The sequence below is a fragment of the Oreochromis niloticus genome, linkage group LG4 (genome assembly GCF_001858045.2).
Source record: "Oreochromis niloticus isolate F11D_XX linkage group LG4, O_niloticus_UMD_NMBU, whole genome shotgun sequence".
Lineage (NCBI taxonomy): Eukaryota > Metazoa > Chordata > Actinopteri > Cichliformes > Cichlidae > Oreochromis > Oreochromis niloticus.
This window is the reverse complement of record NC_031969.2, coordinates 19,799,774-19,818,086: the sequence shown is the minus strand read 5'-3', so window position 1 is coordinate 19,818,086 and position 18,313 is coordinate 19,799,774. Positions and strand designations below refer to the sequence as shown.

Genomic DNA, 18,313 nt, shown 5'->3' with positions numbered 1-18,313 from the left:
TGATAGCAAAGTCTGCGCCGTGGGAGTGTCTGGACCCTCCACGCCACACAACCTCGCACTGGTCCCCAGGGGCACGGCAAACTTGTAAGCCCTAGTTTCGGCTCCCGAAAAAAAAAGATGCTCGAGTTGTTCTTGTGTACAACAAAAAAAAAAGAGTTCTAATATGTTTTATTTGTAACAATACTGCGTTGAAGTTAGCACAATTTAAAATCAAAAAATGATTAGTCTCCTAAATGAATGGCATCTTGTTAGACCGGGGACGGGGACTTAAAAAACTAATAGATTGTTTTACATCTTGTGCACTTGGATACACTTCAATGAAACTTGAAAAGTGGGACACACAATATGGAGATGATGACTTGGCATTTGTTAGGGAGGTGTCTAAGTATAGAGAGGAGGAATTCCCATTCATGTACTCTGCAATGTGCATTGTGTCCTTGTAACGTGTTTTACTTTTTTCTAAATAAATAGCTGTGAAAAAAACCCATCAAAGTTGAGGTAAGTATTCACCACAGTATCGTGTTTTTTATTATTAGGGTCAAATTTCTCTTTGTGTAAAAATTAAGCCAACATCCAAGTGTCAAAGGTCGGTTCTAAAAAACAAGTCAGTCCCTGAAGCTTATTTGTGCCACAGATGCTAATTCAGTGACTGCGTGTAAGGAATGTTTTGGGACCTGTCTGATCTTAAAAAACTAACTTTGTTGTTGCATTACAGCAATATTGGGGAAAGTTTTAACGGCTGATCATGGAGCTGAATGAAGGTCAAAGGGAAACTCCCTGCCACGCTTCCGGTTATGCTTCCATCCGGCGTAGTCTTCTGACCGGTCCGTGCTATATCGCCCCTCCTGACCCGGAGTGGTATATCGTGTTGTAGAAAAGTGTGTTCGATTTTCTCTCTCTCTCTCTCTCTCTCTTACCAAAATAATAAATTCTCTGGGGGGTTTTTTCTCATACGTTTATGGTACGAGACGGAGGAAGCATCCCGATCTCTCGGAGGTAATTGACCGGGATGAACCGACGGAACTTATTCAAGTTCTCAATATGTGCGCTGTGCTTTTTTTCACTAAGGGTTATTTTACACGTACAATGAGTTGAGGCCAATATGAAATTCTTTGCTTGGCTGGAGGCATTAAGAAATACTAATAACCAGAGGTGGGACCAAGTCATTGTTTTGCAAGTCTCAAGTAAGTCTCAAGTCTTTATCCTCAAGTCACAAGTCAAGTCTCAAGTAAAGTCAAGCAAGTCAGAGTCAAGTCGCAAGTCAAGACAGACAACTTTCAAGTCAAGTCCCGAGTCCGAAACTTTGAATTTCAAGTCCTTTCAAGTCTTTTTTTTAACCCTCTGGGGTCCCGGGTATAATTGGCCGTTCTTGACTACTTTTGATTTTAGCTCTATATTTCACTTTTAAAATATGTTTTTCTTGCCTTGTTTGGTATCATTATTTTCATCACAACCTCAAATATCTGAAATTTGAGTTATTTTTTTCATTTTGGTATACTATATTAGCACAGTTGATCTAAATTCAGACAAAAAATTCAGAATCCGAGTAGAAAAAAGTTATATTTTTTTACATGTTTAACGAATCATTTTCATAACTTGAAATGCAAATAGAAATTGTACATTTCTAAAAATTATGAACAAGTTTTGCAAACAACAAAGTTATATGGTACTATTTACCTAAAAATGCAGCCAAGGCCTCAGGCGTTTTTTATATAACCATTTAAATCTATTTACAGAACAATCAGGTGTGCTGCATCAAATAAGAAGGCACACAAATTATTTGTGCCAGTCCAAAAAATGTAGTTTGTGTTCAGTATAAGACAGAGGAGAACACCACAGGCCTAAACCCTGCAGGTCTGACAACTGGAGGTGCAACAGTCCAGTTTTCTATGTGGAGACAGCGTTTACACTGGAATCTGCCTTTGACAGCTTTTTTAGATCAAATATGAAATTCAGCAGTCTGACTGACACACAATACAAAACAATAACTACACAACAAACTAACTACAGCCTCCAAACACGCTAAACGTCACTAATGTCTCACATATGAAAACTCTCTCTCTCTCTTTCTTTCTTTCGCTCGCCCGCTTTCCGTCGTGGGTGTCACTCCTAAAAACTTCCCCTTCTCCCTAAACAACCAAATGTCACATGTTGCCTCATCATTTTTTTTGATTGGCTGACATGGTAAACTCTAACACCAATAGGGAAGGGCTGTTTTTCTTTTTTCACTCGCAAGTGGAGAGCGTATGCTAGGCTGTCTGTAGAAAACGCCGTTTTTGTCTAGCATCCCTGTTGAGAATAACCTTTGCAAATAAACAACAGCTAATAATATAAGATCAAAGTATTTTATTTGATGTATTGACATAAATGACAGAAGAAAAAGGCCATGTATAAGCAGGACTACTCAATTACACACTAAGGTGGGCCAGATCTTCTAACCAAAAAAATTTTTTTTCCCTGGCTCAGACATGCAAAAGTTAAACACGACCATACACTAATTGCAAATTAAACACAGTGATTTTGAATTGTGATGTGATGGTAAAATAAATATTTGTCAGTCTAAACTGGGTCAAATCTACGGGGTTAATGATGGGGAGGAGACGGAGAGAGACTGAGTACAGCTACAGAACCCACTTTCTGAAACGGACCCTGCTCACCATTCACCGACAATTCTGAGCTAACAAGTTGCATGTTATTCTTGGATGCGCTTGCAGGACCGGATTTAAAATAGCATGACAAACATATCATACCTGTTTAAGCCAAACAGTATCATCAACGTAGCCCGGAGAACATTTGCTAATAAGATGAAGTTAGCTAAGTCAGCTATTTCATCGTAGCAAAAAAAAAAAAGAAAAAAAAGCACCACCTACCGTTCTTTATGCAACTTCAAATGTCGGACAAAGTTGGAAGTTGTTCCATCTCCGTCTGTGATTCTCTTCTTGCATGTTTTGCATATTGCATTTCGTTTTTTGTTGACTACTTCGTAGTTTATGTACCCGAAAGAAATTACTCTTGGAAGCATTTTTGGCTCAAGCGTTTTTGTTCTTGTTTTTTTCAAATCTGGTTAATTTGATTGGCTGTGCTACAGCCCACGCTCACATACATACGGAGTGTGGTAAGAATGAATGAATGAATAAAGTGAATTAATGGTCCGCACTTTTTATATAATATGTATGTTAAATTTTAGATATGGGTAAAATATTAAGTCTTTTCAAGTAAACAGGTTCAAGTCCAATTCAAGTCCCAAGTCACTGGTGTAAAAGTCCAAGTCAAGTCACAAGTCTTACAACCTTTTTTCAAGTCAAGTCTAAAGTCATAAAATTAATGACTCGAGTCTGACTCGAGTCCAAGTCATGTGACTCGAGTCCACACCTCTGCTAATAACGATTAGAGGGGTTGTTGACTCCTCCTCGATATGCGTAAAACAAGGCCGTTTTCTTTTAGGGTTTCTGTCTGTTGAGAAAACCCATTGTAAAAGTAGCTCAGAAATGAAGAAAAACTCTTTACCTTTGGTCTGATAAGGAGTGGCTCCACAAAACCAAAATACCTGGTCGGGGTGTTTTAATAAAATTAATCAGGGCCGATTTCCAAATACGGGCGCGGCGCTTTTTTTCCACTAAGGCTTACTTTACACATATGAGGTGGGCACACTGTAGGTTATAAGAATTAAGAAATACTGATAATGACTAGAGCGGTTTGTTGACTCCTTCTTGACCCGCGGTGTGTGTGTAAAACAAGACCATTTTCTTTTAGGGATTCCGTCTATTTTCTGCTAATGAGAAAACCTGATGTAAAAGGAGCTCAAACATGAAGAAAAACTCTTTACTTTGGTCTGAGAAGGAGTGGCTGCACAAAACCAAAATACCTCATCCGAGGGTGTTTTAATTGTTTAAGTAAGGCCGATTTCTGAATATGTGCGCAGCGCTTTTTTTCCTCTAAGGCTTACTTTACACATGCGAGGTGGGCGGTCTGTAGGTTACAAGCAGATAGAAAGTTCTTCTTTTCATTACAAGTGATGGTGTAGCCTGCCTCCACCCCGCTCTATAAAAATGCAATTTGTTGCTAGGCTGATAATCTTAAAGGTTTTTCATTGCGTCTGTAATATAAGAAAATAAAATACTATTGAAAGAAATGGTTCTCTACAGGCAATAGGAAGTCACTCTTTTTTTTTCCCATTACAAGCGCTGGTGTAGCTTACCTCCACCTGGCACTATATATGTGTATATATGTGTGTATATATATATATATATGTATATATGTACAGGTCCTTCTCAAAAAATTAGCATATTGTGATAAAGTTCATTATTTCCTGTAATGTACTGATAAACATTAGACTTTTATATATTTTAGATTCATTACACACAACTGAAGTAGTTCAAGCCTTTCATTGTTTTAATATTGATGATTTTGGCATACATAACTCATGAAAACCCAAAATTCCTATCTCAAAAAATTAGCATATCATGAAAAGGTTCTCTAAACGAGCTATTAACCTAACCATCTGAATCAACGAATTAACTCTAAACACCTGCAAAAGATTCCTGAGGCTTTTAAAAACTCCCAGCCTGGTTCATTACTCAAAACCGCAATCATGGGTAAGACTGCCGACCTGACTGCTGTCCAGACGGCCGTCATTGACACCCTCAAGCAAGAGGGTAAGACACAGAAAGAAATTTCTGAATGAATAGGCTGTTCCCAGAGTGCTGTATCAAGGCACCTCAGTGGGAAGTCTGTGAGAAGGAAAAAGTGTGGCAGAAAACGCTGCACAACGAGAAGAGGTGACCAGACCCTGAGGAAGATTGTGGAGAAGAACCAATTCCAGACCTTGGGGGACCTGCGGAAGAAGTGGACTGAGTCTGGAGTAGAAACATCCAGAGCCACCGTGTACAGGCGTGTGCAGGAAGTGGGCTACAGGTGCCGCATTCCCCAGGTCAAGCCACTTTTGAACCAGAAACAGCGGCAGAAGCGCCTGACCTGGGCTACAGAGAAGCAGCACTGGACTGTTGCTCAGTGGTCCAAAGTACTTTTTTCGGATGAAAGCAACTTTTGCATGTCATTCAGAAATCAAGGTGCCAGAGTCTGGAGGAAGACTGGGGAGAGGGAAATGCCAAAATGCCTGAAGTCCAGTGTCAAGTACCCACAGTCAGTGATGGTCTCGGGTGCCATGTCAGCTGCTGGTGTTGGTCCACTGTGTTTTATCAAGGGCAGGGTCAATGCAGCTAGCTATCAGGAGATTTTGGAGCACTTCATGCTTCCATCTGCTGAAAAGCTTTATGGAGATGAAGATTTCATTTTTCAGCACGACCTGGCACCTGCTCACAGTGCCAAAACCACTGGTAAATGGTTTACTGACCATGGTATTACTGTGCTCAATTGGCCTGCCAACTCTCCTGACCTGAACCCCATAGAGAATCTGTGGGATATTCTGAAGAGCAAGTTGAGAGACGCAAGACCCAACACTCTGGATGAGCTTAAGGCCGCTATCGAAGCATCCTGGGCCTCCATAACACCTCAGCAGTGCCACAGGCTGATTGCCTCCATGCCACGCCGCATTGAAGCAGTCATTTCTGCAAAAGGATTCCCGACCAAGTATTGAGTGCATAACTGAACATAATTATTTGAAGGTTGACTTTTTTTGTATTAAAAACACTTTTTTTTTATTGGTCGGATGAAATATGCTAATTTTTTGAGATAGGAATTTTGGGTTTTCATGAGTTATGTATGCCAAAATCATCAATATTAAAACAATAAAAGGCTTAAACTACTTCAGTTGTGTGTAATGAATCTAAAATATATGACAGTCTAATGTTTATCAGTACATTACGGTAAATAATGAACTTTATCACAATATGCTAATTTTTTGAGAAGGACCTGTATATACATGTAATCCGTTACTAGTCAGATGATCTTAAATTTTTTTTATTTTATTGTGCCTGTAATATAAGAAAGTAAAATTACATCCGCTATTGAAAAAAGAAATAGTTCTTTACTGAGAAAATTGTCATAATATTTAAACATTCAAACTATGAGTTTGTCTGTGGAAAACTGACTGCTGCTCTGTCTCTCTATACAGCACTGACTCAACAGCTGCGTCACCCCCATGTCTCAGGAACCCCTCCCTCTCTGATCCCCAGATCTCGTCCCCGTCCAAGTACAGAGGAACGCAGGGGTGCAGAATAAAAGGGTCCATCTTGTCTGCGCATAGAAATATGTGCACCGCCCTCTCTGTTTTTATTCTCCTCCCTCCACAGACCCCCCTCCCTCTAAGGAAGAAAACATTTTTTTTTCTCACAACAGGTGTCACAACAGGTGTCGCGCTTATGGATCATATTACACACTTCCGGAGTACTTCCGGTGGGGTCAAAAGGTCAAGGCTAGGGTCATCAATCAAATTTGAGACATAAGGTGGGGTGTATTAGTTTTTTATCTAATTAATCTAGATTCCTAATACTGATCTTGGGAGGAATGGGACAAAGGAGGATGGGCTCATCCAGGCCTGAAGATGCATTTATTTCTGTTCCCTGTCAATATAATCCAATAGCAAAGTAACTCTATAGTGTTCTCCAAATACTTTGAAATGGTAATCCAACATTGTACGAGAAGAGAAAAAAGCCAAAAAATTATCATTTGTAAGTTCATAGTGTTCGGCAGCACCTAATCTTTTGGCGTTTTTTTGCTGTAATTTCCAATTGTGAACTCCCAAGTCTGGATTTACTGATCATGCAGGAAACTAGAGGAAGAATCCTGAATGCTCCTAAGTGACCCCTTAGGAGCATTCTTGGCCTCTTAGGAGCATTGATAGCCATTTGGCCATGCCATATGCATGACCTCTACTCCCCTTCCCTTCTTCTTCTTACCAAATGTGGTAAGAAGAAGAAGGGGGGAAGATGGGCATCCCATCCAATTGTTTTTTTTGCGTGTGAATATACCTTCCTTCATACACTTCATGTATAATCATATATATTCTATTAATTACACATGAATCTTGTGCATTTACCAATCACAACATACTTAATATAACTTCTTTCTTAATCATACACGGTAAACTCAGAGATTCTCACATCTCTCAGACTTCCACAATCTCACACACACAGAGAGACACAAGGATGAGCAGCGTAGTCAAAAACACTCCCGCAATCTGGGTGAAAAAGTCAGGTATGAAAATAATTTCATTACTCAAACCACATTTTCTCTTTCATCATATTGATTAGATTTAAACTTGATTAACCATTAGCAAATAACATCTAAGTAAACTTAGTTTTAACCATGTGCATTGCGATTCCCATAAAAAGACTGGATGTTAAATCCTTTTACTCCACTTTTAGACAGAGATGAACCGAGGGATCTCATTCTCTTTGGCACTTTAAGTCTGGAATGAAAATCATTAGTTTAAGTTCTTTTATCACATTACAAACTGCAGATATTTTATGTGTCTCTACAAATGTATGTTTTTATATGCTGTCCCTTTTTGTGCTTTACATTTAAATACATTAATATTAAAACGAGCACAGCAGGAAGGAAAAGAAGGCATGTTTGTGTGAAGCACAATCATTTTATGTAGAAGTACAACAGTGGTTCCCAAAGTGGGGGGTGCAGAGCCGTTGCAGCGTTGCAGGGGGGGCACGCTATGAATTAAAAAGCTGCTCTTCAGTAGTTTCTCTACTCTTCAGTAGATTTCCGCTACTCTCCTTCTCTTTGCCCTGGAGGGTTGCCCTCCCACAGGCTTGTAACTGTGGCCTCCAGTCTCCAGTCCTGGGGGTGGGGGTGAGCTGTTCTCCTGCCCTGGACCCCAGCCCCCTCCCACACTGCAATCTACAGTCTCTCTAACTCCAATATATACCAAGCAAGCTATTATCCTCAAAGAGCATCAGGTAATGTTCATATGTTGATTAATGTTTTTCTTCAGTTTTTGATCCACTGCAGAATATTTTTAAGGAAAAGCCAGGCCAGGAAAATCTCCTTCATGTTTTTCTGTGTTTTATCCTCAGTTACTTTGACACAAAGGCATGTGCTGTGTATATTGCATATTAAACCTCTGATGAAGTATCAGTACTGATAAATGATCAAAATTATAATATTTCTGACTGTCTGAGGAAAAGTTGAATCGAATTGGAATCCAACTGATTCTAGAAATCAGTGATGATAACCAGCCCTAGTGCCAAGGTAGGTATCCCCTGCGTCGGAAGCCCGCACTGGGCTGTCTAAATCATGGACAAAAAGTATCCCACAGTTGTTTATGTTTTTAAACCCATTTTGAAGAGAGGCATTTTTTTTAAATGCATTGATAGCATAATGTTAAATATTCTTACACAGTTAAAAAAAAAAACTACACGTACAATAAATTAAACCATAAAGATTGTTTTTTTCCTGTTATTAAAAGAGTTAGTACTTTATTTTATTGCAACCTGTAATTTGTTTCAGTTTACTTGTATTTGTTTTATTTACAAAAGGTTTGAGGTGCGAAATACACTGCAATGGAGTTTGAAAACAAAACATGGGTGTGTGTGTTGTTGGAGGATGTGTTTGTGCTTTGGGGGTTATAAAACAAGATAATAGATACAAGATAATAGATAATATGCAACTTAACAGTTGCATTTTATCTATTGGGGGATGGGTGTGGGTGGGCTGATGACTGTAACAGAAAAGAGTGGCAATTTATATTTTTATTAGTATTTTTGAGGATTAAAGATGGTATTTATTATTAAGCTTTTTTTTTTTTTTTTTTTTTTTTTAAAGTATTTATCACCCAACATCGTTTCATTGTTGAAAACAAAAGGGTTCCGAGGGAGGGTGTTACCTTCTTCCAGCCACTCCCATCTGCGCTGCACAAACACCTCCTCTTCCTGCCTTTCTCAGTTCTCCGTTCTGCTTTTCTCTGCTCCCGCGTTACTCATGTTGGATTTACCTTTCTATCATATGTATAGATGCAGTTGCACCTGAGCAGTCTGAGCCACACAGTTCCAGTTTGTTTTTAACCGAATCTGTTTGTGGACTTTACTTTTTGCTCGATTTCTTTCTTCCCGCCTGTTTCCTGTTTGTGTCTCGCTGCTTACTTCGCATCTCCCTCAGCAGCCTTTTCCTGCGTTACTTCTAACAAAAGGTGAGCAGTTTGAACTTGTAATCTGAATTTAATATCAGTGATTATATATGCATTAAAGGAGAAGTCGATCACAAATGTCTAATCTGTAAAGCAGTACTGTCTGGTTAAATATTACACTTTATCTTACAGTTTCATTTCTTGGTCATGGATGATTTCGTAAGAACCAAACTGGTTGAATGGGGGCTAAGTGACTGGGTGGAGAAATTTAAAGGTGAAGTATTAACGTGAATCCCTGATGGGTACAGATATTGATTCTGATGTGATCTGTGAAGTAAGTTAAGAATAATCTTTATCTCTTCAACTTTATTTTTAATTACAGATCAAGAAATTGATAAAGAAAATATTTTTGATCTTGATGATCGAGAAATTGAGAATTTGATCACAAAAGCTGGACCAAGAATGAGATTCAAGAAGAACCTCAAGCTGTTAAAGGTAACTAAGCTCTTTGACAATCATTGCTATTTTAGTGAACAGAGGTGACTTTATCTGGATATTTAAAAATGCATTGGCAGTAATAATCAGTGATGGGAAAAACAGCGTTTTAAGCAACTCTTTTACTTTTTTTCCCTGTAACTGGTAATCTAAGTAATTACTATTTCTATCGTTTTGTCTTGATGCATCAATCATGCAGGTAAGTAAATCTCCAAAAGTTGATTCTGTAGCGTTTTGTGGGAGAACCATTTCGTCACTCATCCAAGTGACTTCTTCAGTTTCAGTTGACTGCAGTACATTTGCATAATGACTGAAACCAGTCCAGTGAAGGAACAATGGGCTGGGAGGTCACTTCCTTAATGTTAATTATGCAAATTCTCATGACCATTGATCAACAGCCACTGACGAAAACCCACTGATCAATGGCCATGAGTACCATTCACAGAGAGTTGGGGAATGGCTGCAAACACAGCATTTTAAGATGCCGAAAGGTGTACCCTTAGGCCCCCTCCTCGATTCAGGTCAGAACAGAATCACCAATTACCAGAGTTTGATTCCCGGCGAGTGTTTTGCCAAGTGGGCAAAAACAGTTAGACACATGAACAGGTTGGTGGTGTACCGGAGGCTTCTGTTTAAGACTATGCTTCCTCCTCACCATCACCCAGTCATCTTGTTTCCCCGACTGTTCGGGACAATTTGCCAGAGGGAGCTAACCTTTGGCTGGACAGGCTAAAGGGGCCTGGCTAGCTATGGGATTTTAAAGGGTGCGGCGCAAAGTCTCCAATTCTGTGATACGGTAATTTATAATGTATTCTTCATCAGTCTGCTAGTTATAAATATAACTGCATTTAAGTTTGTTGATTGTAAAACTTGTATGCTAGTGTCCTTCAAATTTTGTTAAAGAACAATGCCAATGCAAATAGTAATAATTTCCTGTATAACTCATATTCATCCTCAGGTCTTGCCATCCATAAGTGATACAGGTGAGACATGCATCATATTTATTGCATCTCATATTATTCTGTGTTTGCATTAAAATATTGGTGCCTTTCAATCTACATAACTTTACTAAGAATAAATTACAATGCTGATTGAAACACATTTTTTGTTCTTATTTTTTTGTTGTTTTTATCCAATCAGGAAAGAGAAAATCAGACTTTCAAAGTGATGCCAGCAGGTTGCAGTTACCAGCTAAGCGACAGCGTCAGTCAATGCCAGGATTTGCAGGTATTTACGTCTCTTTCTAAACAGTGTCACAGTTTAAGCCACCATAGGGTTAAATTTCTGTGCAGCACAATCTGTCCAACATGCCAGTTTCATCTTTGATGCTAGAAATTACTTTTTCTTTGGCCTGTTGTCAAAATTTAACAGTCACATGATGCATGGTATATTAGTATATTTTCTGTTTATTCTAGTCTTTAATTTGTTTTAAATAGTTTTTTCCTTTCTTTGTCCACAGAATCAATCATACTGTCTGATGTGAAAAGCATCATGACATTTGTACATGAAAGACTAAATGACCAAGACAAACTCAGTGATTTCTTAAAGTGAGTATTAAGTTTTTTTCATATTCTCTGATGTATGGGCCTGGTTCCACTCCTGATCGTGTGACAGTTTCACAAACAGATCACAGAGAGATTGTTTATAAAGAAAGCAAAAATGCACAAAATATCTGTAAAACATCCTCAAAAGCTGCTAGTTATGTGTAATTGAGTCACACAGAGAAGATGATCCCTTTTCAAGAGTCTTGACACGCGCAAAAATAAGCAGTATATTCACATGGTCACAACAATTAAAATGATTCACTCCAAACAAACTTTATGGATGTCACACTCGTTACACCAAGATACAGTCACAGGAATGAGTAACTACATTGATGAGGATTTAGAATTTATGAACCTAAATGCACTAATTGCACGTCTTTGGACTGTTGGAGAAAGCCAAAGTACCTGGAGAGAACCGATGCAAACATGGAAAGACAACACTCACTCCCAAAATGTGACAAATCGTCGGTATATTACGCTTCTGGCCACCCAACACGTCCCTATAATACGAAATCAGAAAAATGAGAAAACGAGAACTATTTGGAATGAATTTACACATGTACATTTGTTTGACTTAAACCACTTTGGAAAACACCATCTAACATCGATAAAGTTCTGGTTAACGTTAGGTTTAGGGCTGGTATACATGGCTGGGACGTGTATTACCGCGGAAGCGTCATTCTGCATGGATCCATAACCTGGCGCGTAGCATAAAAACCCGGAAGGTCACTTTTCGCGTTCCTCAGGAACACCTCGGGACTTGACAAACCGTCACTATATTACACCTCGGGAGTGAGAACGGGCTTGTAGAGAACACGTAAACTCAAAACAAAAAGGCCCCCAGCTAGATGGTGGTGTGAGATAACAGTGCCACCCATCATGCCATTGTGCTGCCTGTACATGAACCTTTTTAAATAGAGTAGAATAGAATAAAATAGAATAGAATTCAACTTTATTGTCATTGCACATGTCACAAGTACAAGGCAACGAAATGCAGTTTGTATCCATCCAGAAAGTACTTTAGCCATAATATAAATTTATTACAAAATATGGATCTATTATGTGTATGTTACAATGTACACGGTATGAATGTATTTTATGAATATGCTATAACTTTAAGTATGTACAGGCTGTAGTGAGTGTACAAGCTATGTACAGGCTATGAACAGGATTTAAATATGGTTAAAAATATGAAAACTATACAGAAATATGAAATATGAACTATACTGATTGTAGATATACAATTGTGAGTATTAATAAACAGTTGTAGAACTATAATTATTGTATTGTACAGAATGATTGTCTATACAGCATTTACAGTAGTGCAGTTCAGATCATTGAGATATGTGGGTAATTTCTACAGTGGTTATATAAAGTGCTAGTGGTTGTAAGGTTGGTGGTTCAGTCCATGTTATTATTGTGTGTATGAGGGTACAGTTGGCCTTGTTTGTTTTGTCCATTGTGTGTGTGTGTGTGTGTGTGTGTGTGTAGGTGGTTGTAGGTGTGTGTATGTTCAGTCCATGAGTTTAATGTGGGTCAGATGTCAGGAGTCTGAGAGCTGTAGGGAAGAAGCTGTTCCGCTACCTGATGGTCTTAGTCCTGTGGCTCATGTAGCGCCTCCCAGAGGGCAGGAGGTGAAGAGTCCATGTATTGGTTGACTGGGGTCTTTGATGATTTTCCCAGCCCTTTTCAGACACCTTCCTGTAGATGTCTTGTATGGCAGGAAGTGGTGCTCCAGCAAGTACAAACAGTACAACTATAGGTCACATAACGATTTATTAGTAAAATAAAACTATCCAAGTTAAGACCAACAAAGACTGATATTTTAAGGAAGTTTTGGTGACTTAACTACATTTTTTGCTGTTCCTGTTATCTACCAACTCTTGGGGGAAACATTTTCACTTTAACTGACACAAAAAGGAAGATGCGGATCAAAACAACATACAGTAAACAATTAGTGGTGTATGTGTATAAAACTAAAATATTTAGTGATATTTCATTTGATCATCACTACCATGATTATAACTCTCTTTTTTAAAGCATGCATAAAAAAAGTTTTCATGACTGAATCATTTAACGCATATTTAAAATATTGTTCAACAGGAAAAAGATCAGTGATTTGGAGACAGACAAGAGGGAGCTGGTTGGCGTCTTTGGTAAAACCGGGGCTGGAAAGAGCTCTTTGATAAATGCCATAATTGAAGAGAAGAATCTTTTACCTTCAGGAAGCATCAATGCCTGCACCTCAGTCATGATCAAAGTGGAAGCCAACACACACAGCAAGTATGAGGCAGAAATTGAGTTCATCACAAAGGAGGTAAAATGAATTCTCAAAGTTTGATTTGTTCTTGAAGCTAAATCATGTGTTAAAGTGCAGTTCTTGGAGCTTAAAGCTGGGTACATGCCTCAATAAATGGCTTGTCATCTATTTTTGCAGGAGTGGAACGATGAGTTGTGGTCATTTCATCAGCTTCTTGACAATAATGAAAATCAGGAAAAGGAAGGCGATGATGATTATCGTGATGCTGTTGAAAAGCTGACAGCACTGTATGGAGAAGAATGGAAAGAAAAGTCTTCTGAAAACCTCATGGAGAACAAATATTTTAAAGAAATTCCAGAATTTCTCCAATCCAGGCGAAAGATCTTGAGATGTGAATCAGTAAGACAAAAACTCTCATATTACTACTATAAGAGACAGGGGGACACAGGGGATGCTGGGAAGGGCACACAGGTGAAACTAGGACAACCTGGACACAAAAAGGGAACTGACCAAATAAACAAAAGACTACGAATTGGAAACATAACTCACTTCTGAAAACGGCATGCAGCATAGATTCAAAAGTCCAAAAAACAAAACACTGAAAACAGATCCTGTGATCAAAACAAAAAAGATCTTACTGAGTTTCCACAATGATCTTTAGATGATCACATATCCGAAAAAATAAATCTGTTCTTGTAATAACTGTGGTTAAAAAGACCCAAGACTGGTCCAGGTCCGTTATGTAGAGAATGATTGTTTTTATTTTAAATAATCGCAGTAAGAATCTTTTCCCTTATCACACAACAGTGATCAGTTCCCTATTTTAACCTACTCTTACACTTTAAATTGCTCCGTAGAAATTCACTGCTGAGCAAATTCAGCAAAGACTGAATCAAAGTGGCCACAAAGTAAATCAGTGTCTGACAGTCAGGTAAAGTGGACAACTGCGCAAAATGCCGACATGAAGTAGTTTCTGCTAATAGTAATTCTGGCTGTTGAGAACAAGAGTGTTCATAGTGTGATTTAAATAGAGAATAAAAATTAAATAAATCATAAAAATCTATTTTCATTTTGGATTTGATTGATGTTTTTCTTGGTCCAATATAACACAAGGGGAAGCTTGTACATGACACAATCTGATCATTTAAATCTAAAACTGAACACTAATTACTCAACTTTTTTTATGTCACTGACTTTTTAATGATTTCTATAAAGCACTTTCTGTGAGGACTGAAATTAAACTGCAATGCTTTACTTTTATTATTTATTGCAGGCTAATGAACTTTCTGCACAATTTGTCAAGTACACAAGAAGTGAGTCAAAGCAAGGAGAAGGCAATGAAGGAAAAAAGTGGTTTTGGCCACTGGTGAAGTGTGTGACTGTCAGGGTGCCAAACAATCCTTTTCTCCAGCATGTCACACTTGTGGACCTTCCTGGAAATGGTGACTGTAACAAGAGCAGAGATCAGATGTGGAAAGGGGTAATTCACATTTACTGTTCTTTGCTTATACTGTGTTGTCTGTAAACAGTCATCTTTCTATTAAGCACTGAGACATGTTATTCTCCTTTCAGATAGTTGGAGATTGTTCTACTGTGTGGATTGTGACTGACATTAATCGAGCAGCATCAGAGAAAGAGGCCTGGGAGATCCTGGAAAGTGTCAGTAGTCTGATTGGAAATGGTGGCGAATGTCAGCAAATTCACTTTATCTGCACCAAGTCTGATCTTCTTGATGATTCAGATGATTTGTAAGTACATTTTGAATGCTGATCAACTACACAGTGTTTCCATTTAAGATCAATGCAGGCTAGAATGAAACACAGAGTTGAGCCTTTTTTTTTTAAATAATACAGAACATTTGGGTCAAAGGGAGTCTCAGATGCAGATACAATTTTATAAAGTTTTGTGAATATGGTGGACTGAGTAATAAAGAGAGAGGGAGTGGGATAGTGGAGAGTGGCAAAGGTAGTAGATTTTATTTAGTTGCAGAGGGACAGCAAGAGAGAAGAGGGTGAGCAATAACAGGAGAGCAGGAGGAGAAAGAAATGCAAATGACATCATGGCAGCTTTTATGTGATATGCACAACTGATGTGAAGTGTAATAGGTTTATTTACAATGAAAGAAAAATATAAACTGAATAAACTAATATGAACTGGTGAATTAGTGGAGACCACCACTGTAGGTGGCAGAGATGCTGTGCCACAGTCAGTCTTTAAATACAATCTAGGCGATGACAATGAGTTATATGTGTGCGACAGTCAGGGAAAGCTCAGCTTGGTCAGAAAGAGAGCCTCCCACATTTCCGCCTAAAGGCCAAGGCTACGTCCACAGCTACACTGGTATTTTTGAAAACGCAGCTTTTTCTATAGGTTTGGGCTTTTCATCCACACGTAAATGGCGTTTTGGATCACTGAAAACTGAGATTTTTATAAACTCCTGCCAGCGTGGAGATTTTTGAAAACAGTTTTTGCATTTACCCGTGGACGAGGAATACGGGGAGTTAGTCACGCAACATCAAACATGACGCCACACTGTGCGCCACGTCATTGTTTACATTTGATGAATTTTCAAAATGGGAGACAGAAACAAAATACTATCTGCATTTTTTTACACGCTTACATATACACATGCAGTTATTGTCCTTCTACTTAGAAAGACAGAGGTGTCAGAGTAAAATACACAGACACTGTCACAACCCAAGTCCCAACACCAATGCCCTTTTCATTTTTTAATAAATTTAATTTTTTTAAATTAAATATATGTATGCATGCATTTTGTCCCTTCTTAGTTGTGAGTCTACACCAGCCGTATTTCAGAGAGCTGTGACTCATGATTATGAATCACTAAGACAAATGTAAAATTCTCAGTTTCTTTCTTTATTGAATAAACTCTGGCCAAAAGAGCTAGTGAGATAAAATCCAAAATACAGTTTTTAGTTATTAACATTTGAAATAATGAAGGTACTTGAAAAGAAAAGAGGACATAATTCTAGTAAGTTAGGATTTGGCATGTTCTTGACAGCGTTTGACTTTGTTTTTGCGTTTACATGTGAACAGAGATATTTTTTAAAAAGTGCACATGTCCATGCGATCTTTAAAAAATGAAAAAATACCTTTGTACGTGGGGACGTAGCCCAGGAGTAAATCAAAATCACCCAGCCTGCCCCAGATTAATGATGGTGATGATAATAGTGATGATGGTAACAGTACATATATGCACATTTGTTGTAGTTCATCAGCTGATATCCATGAACAAATAGTTAAAAGAAACAATGAAGCCAAGAAGGGAGTAAGGAAGGCATTCAACAACCGAACCAAGATTAAGGTGAGTTTTATAGACTGACAGAAAATCTAATGTAAAGACTCTCCACAGTTGCAAGGATGCTTTAAAATAAAATCATTTTTCTGCAGAAACACTTCACTGATGACAGTTTCAAAGTGTTCACAGTGAGCTCCAAAGAGTTCCTAAAAGGGAAGCATCTAAGTCCAGATGAAACTGGTAGGTGAAGTCTCCGTTTTGCTAACAGAATATAAACAGCTGAAATGCACATGTTGTTTTAGTTTGCTCTGACTGAAAGAAGAATAATTTAATTTGAATTTAAGTAATGTCAAACTGGCACTGAAATTTCTTCTCAACAGAAATACCCAAACTTCAGAGATTTTTGCAAGAGCTCAATGACTGTCACTCAGAGACAGTAAACTATGTGAATGGAGCTCGTGGGATTCTGTCTCTGATTCACGGAGCCAACTCCAGAGGAGTGGTAAGATCAACTAATGCTGGGCATACGCTGCGATTTTTTTCAGTCGCGTTATTCCGCTTCTGCTCAAACTGTACGATTGAATCGTAGGTCACGGTGCAGGGTCTCACCGTATACGGCCTGATGATCTGATGTGCTCACACTGTGCGTCCATAACACATAACACAAAATCTGTCTCTCCCTCTCTGTCTTTTACTCACACAGACACACACACACCACCATCAACATTACTAAATTGCTAATGAAAAACGCAGCTGCAAATGAGCAGCAATGTCCATCCAACTATTTTCACGGTTGTTGTGGTCGTGATAATTTTATGAGGCCACATCGAAAAGGCTCAGATGAGCTTGCCAAAGTTCTACAAGTTGTGCCTCCATCGCTTATGTCCAGATCACACGCTGCACTGCTGTGCTGCTGCTCCACCTTTTTACTTCTGAAAGATGGAACTAGTGTGAGAGGCTGTGTTGACACCCTCACAACGAGCGACAGGATTTCAAACAGGTTTGATTTTCTTACGATCAAACAATTGATGATCGGGAACTGATCGTGAGGTATTAATCGCTTCTTGTTACCCCATGTATACTACACGATGCATGACACACGATTAGGGGACAACTCGGACCAATCCTGAAAACGGTCGCACGACTGAAAAATTGTCTCAAAATGGACCAAAAATCGCAGAGTGTATGCCCAGCTTTAAAGATACACATTCTCTTACATGTTGGGATTTCCTAATTTTTTCGAGTATCTTGTTTTTTTAATCTATTAATTCATGATTTATTAATTGATTAATTTATTTTTGCTGTTTTATTTTACTTCTCAGGTTCTTATTACAGGACAGTGACTTTTAAAATCAATTGATTTCAGAAATCTATACGAAACAACAAGTTGTTTTTATGATTTTATTCCTTCAAAAAATTTTCAGGATGATAAAAAAGCCGAGGTGTGTGCAGAACTTGAGAGAAACATGAACCTCCAACTTCGTAATGTCAACAAAGAAATGGAAGACACCTATACGGCTTTTGAAAAATGTCTTGATGATGGCGTTGAGAAATCCAAAGGTTCATACGGAGAAAAACTCAAGAACTTCTTGTATCGTGTATGTATTTTAAATATAGTTACAACAAAACAACATATTTTACATGAATATGTGTTTAAATAATTATTCTTTTCTGTTTTAGGGAAAGAAGGGTGGTGCTTTTCACAAGGTACTGAAGTG

At 38.4% G+C, this 18,313-nt stretch overlaps 1 protein-coding gene across 11 annotated transcripts in view; it reads left to right on the top strand.

Moving 5' to 3' along the window:
• LOC102081603 (nuclear GTPase SLIP-GC) overlaps positions 1-18,313 on the top strand; it is an 83,953-nt gene that overhangs the window by 27,462 nt on the left and 38,178 nt on the right. For 3 of the 11 annotated variants that reach the window (XM_025906214.1, XM_025906213.1, XM_025906207.1), the window contains exons 12-18: positions 14,610-14,816; positions 14,909-15,084; positions 16,568-16,661; positions 16,748-16,835; positions 16,976-17,097; positions 18,020-18,193; positions 18,276-18,313. The exon at positions 18,276-18,313 is cut by the window's right edge and continues 117 nt beyond it. The exons of 6 other annotated variants lie outside the window; for them this stretch is intronic. In XM_025906214.1, the coding sequence (XP_025761999.1) occupies positions 14,610-14,816; positions 14,909-15,084; positions 16,568-16,661; positions 16,748-16,835; positions 16,976-17,097; positions 18,020-18,193; positions 18,276-18,313 (899 nt within the window). Of the gene's footprint in view, positions 1-10,672; positions 10,760-10,991; positions 11,080-13,179; positions 13,394-13,513; positions 13,736-14,609; positions 14,817-14,908; positions 15,085-16,567; positions 16,662-16,747; positions 16,836-16,975; positions 17,098-18,019; positions 18,194-18,275 lie in introns of all 11 variants that reach the window. 2 more of the 11 variants (XM_025906212.1, XM_025906208.1) reach the window with 2 other exon arrangements.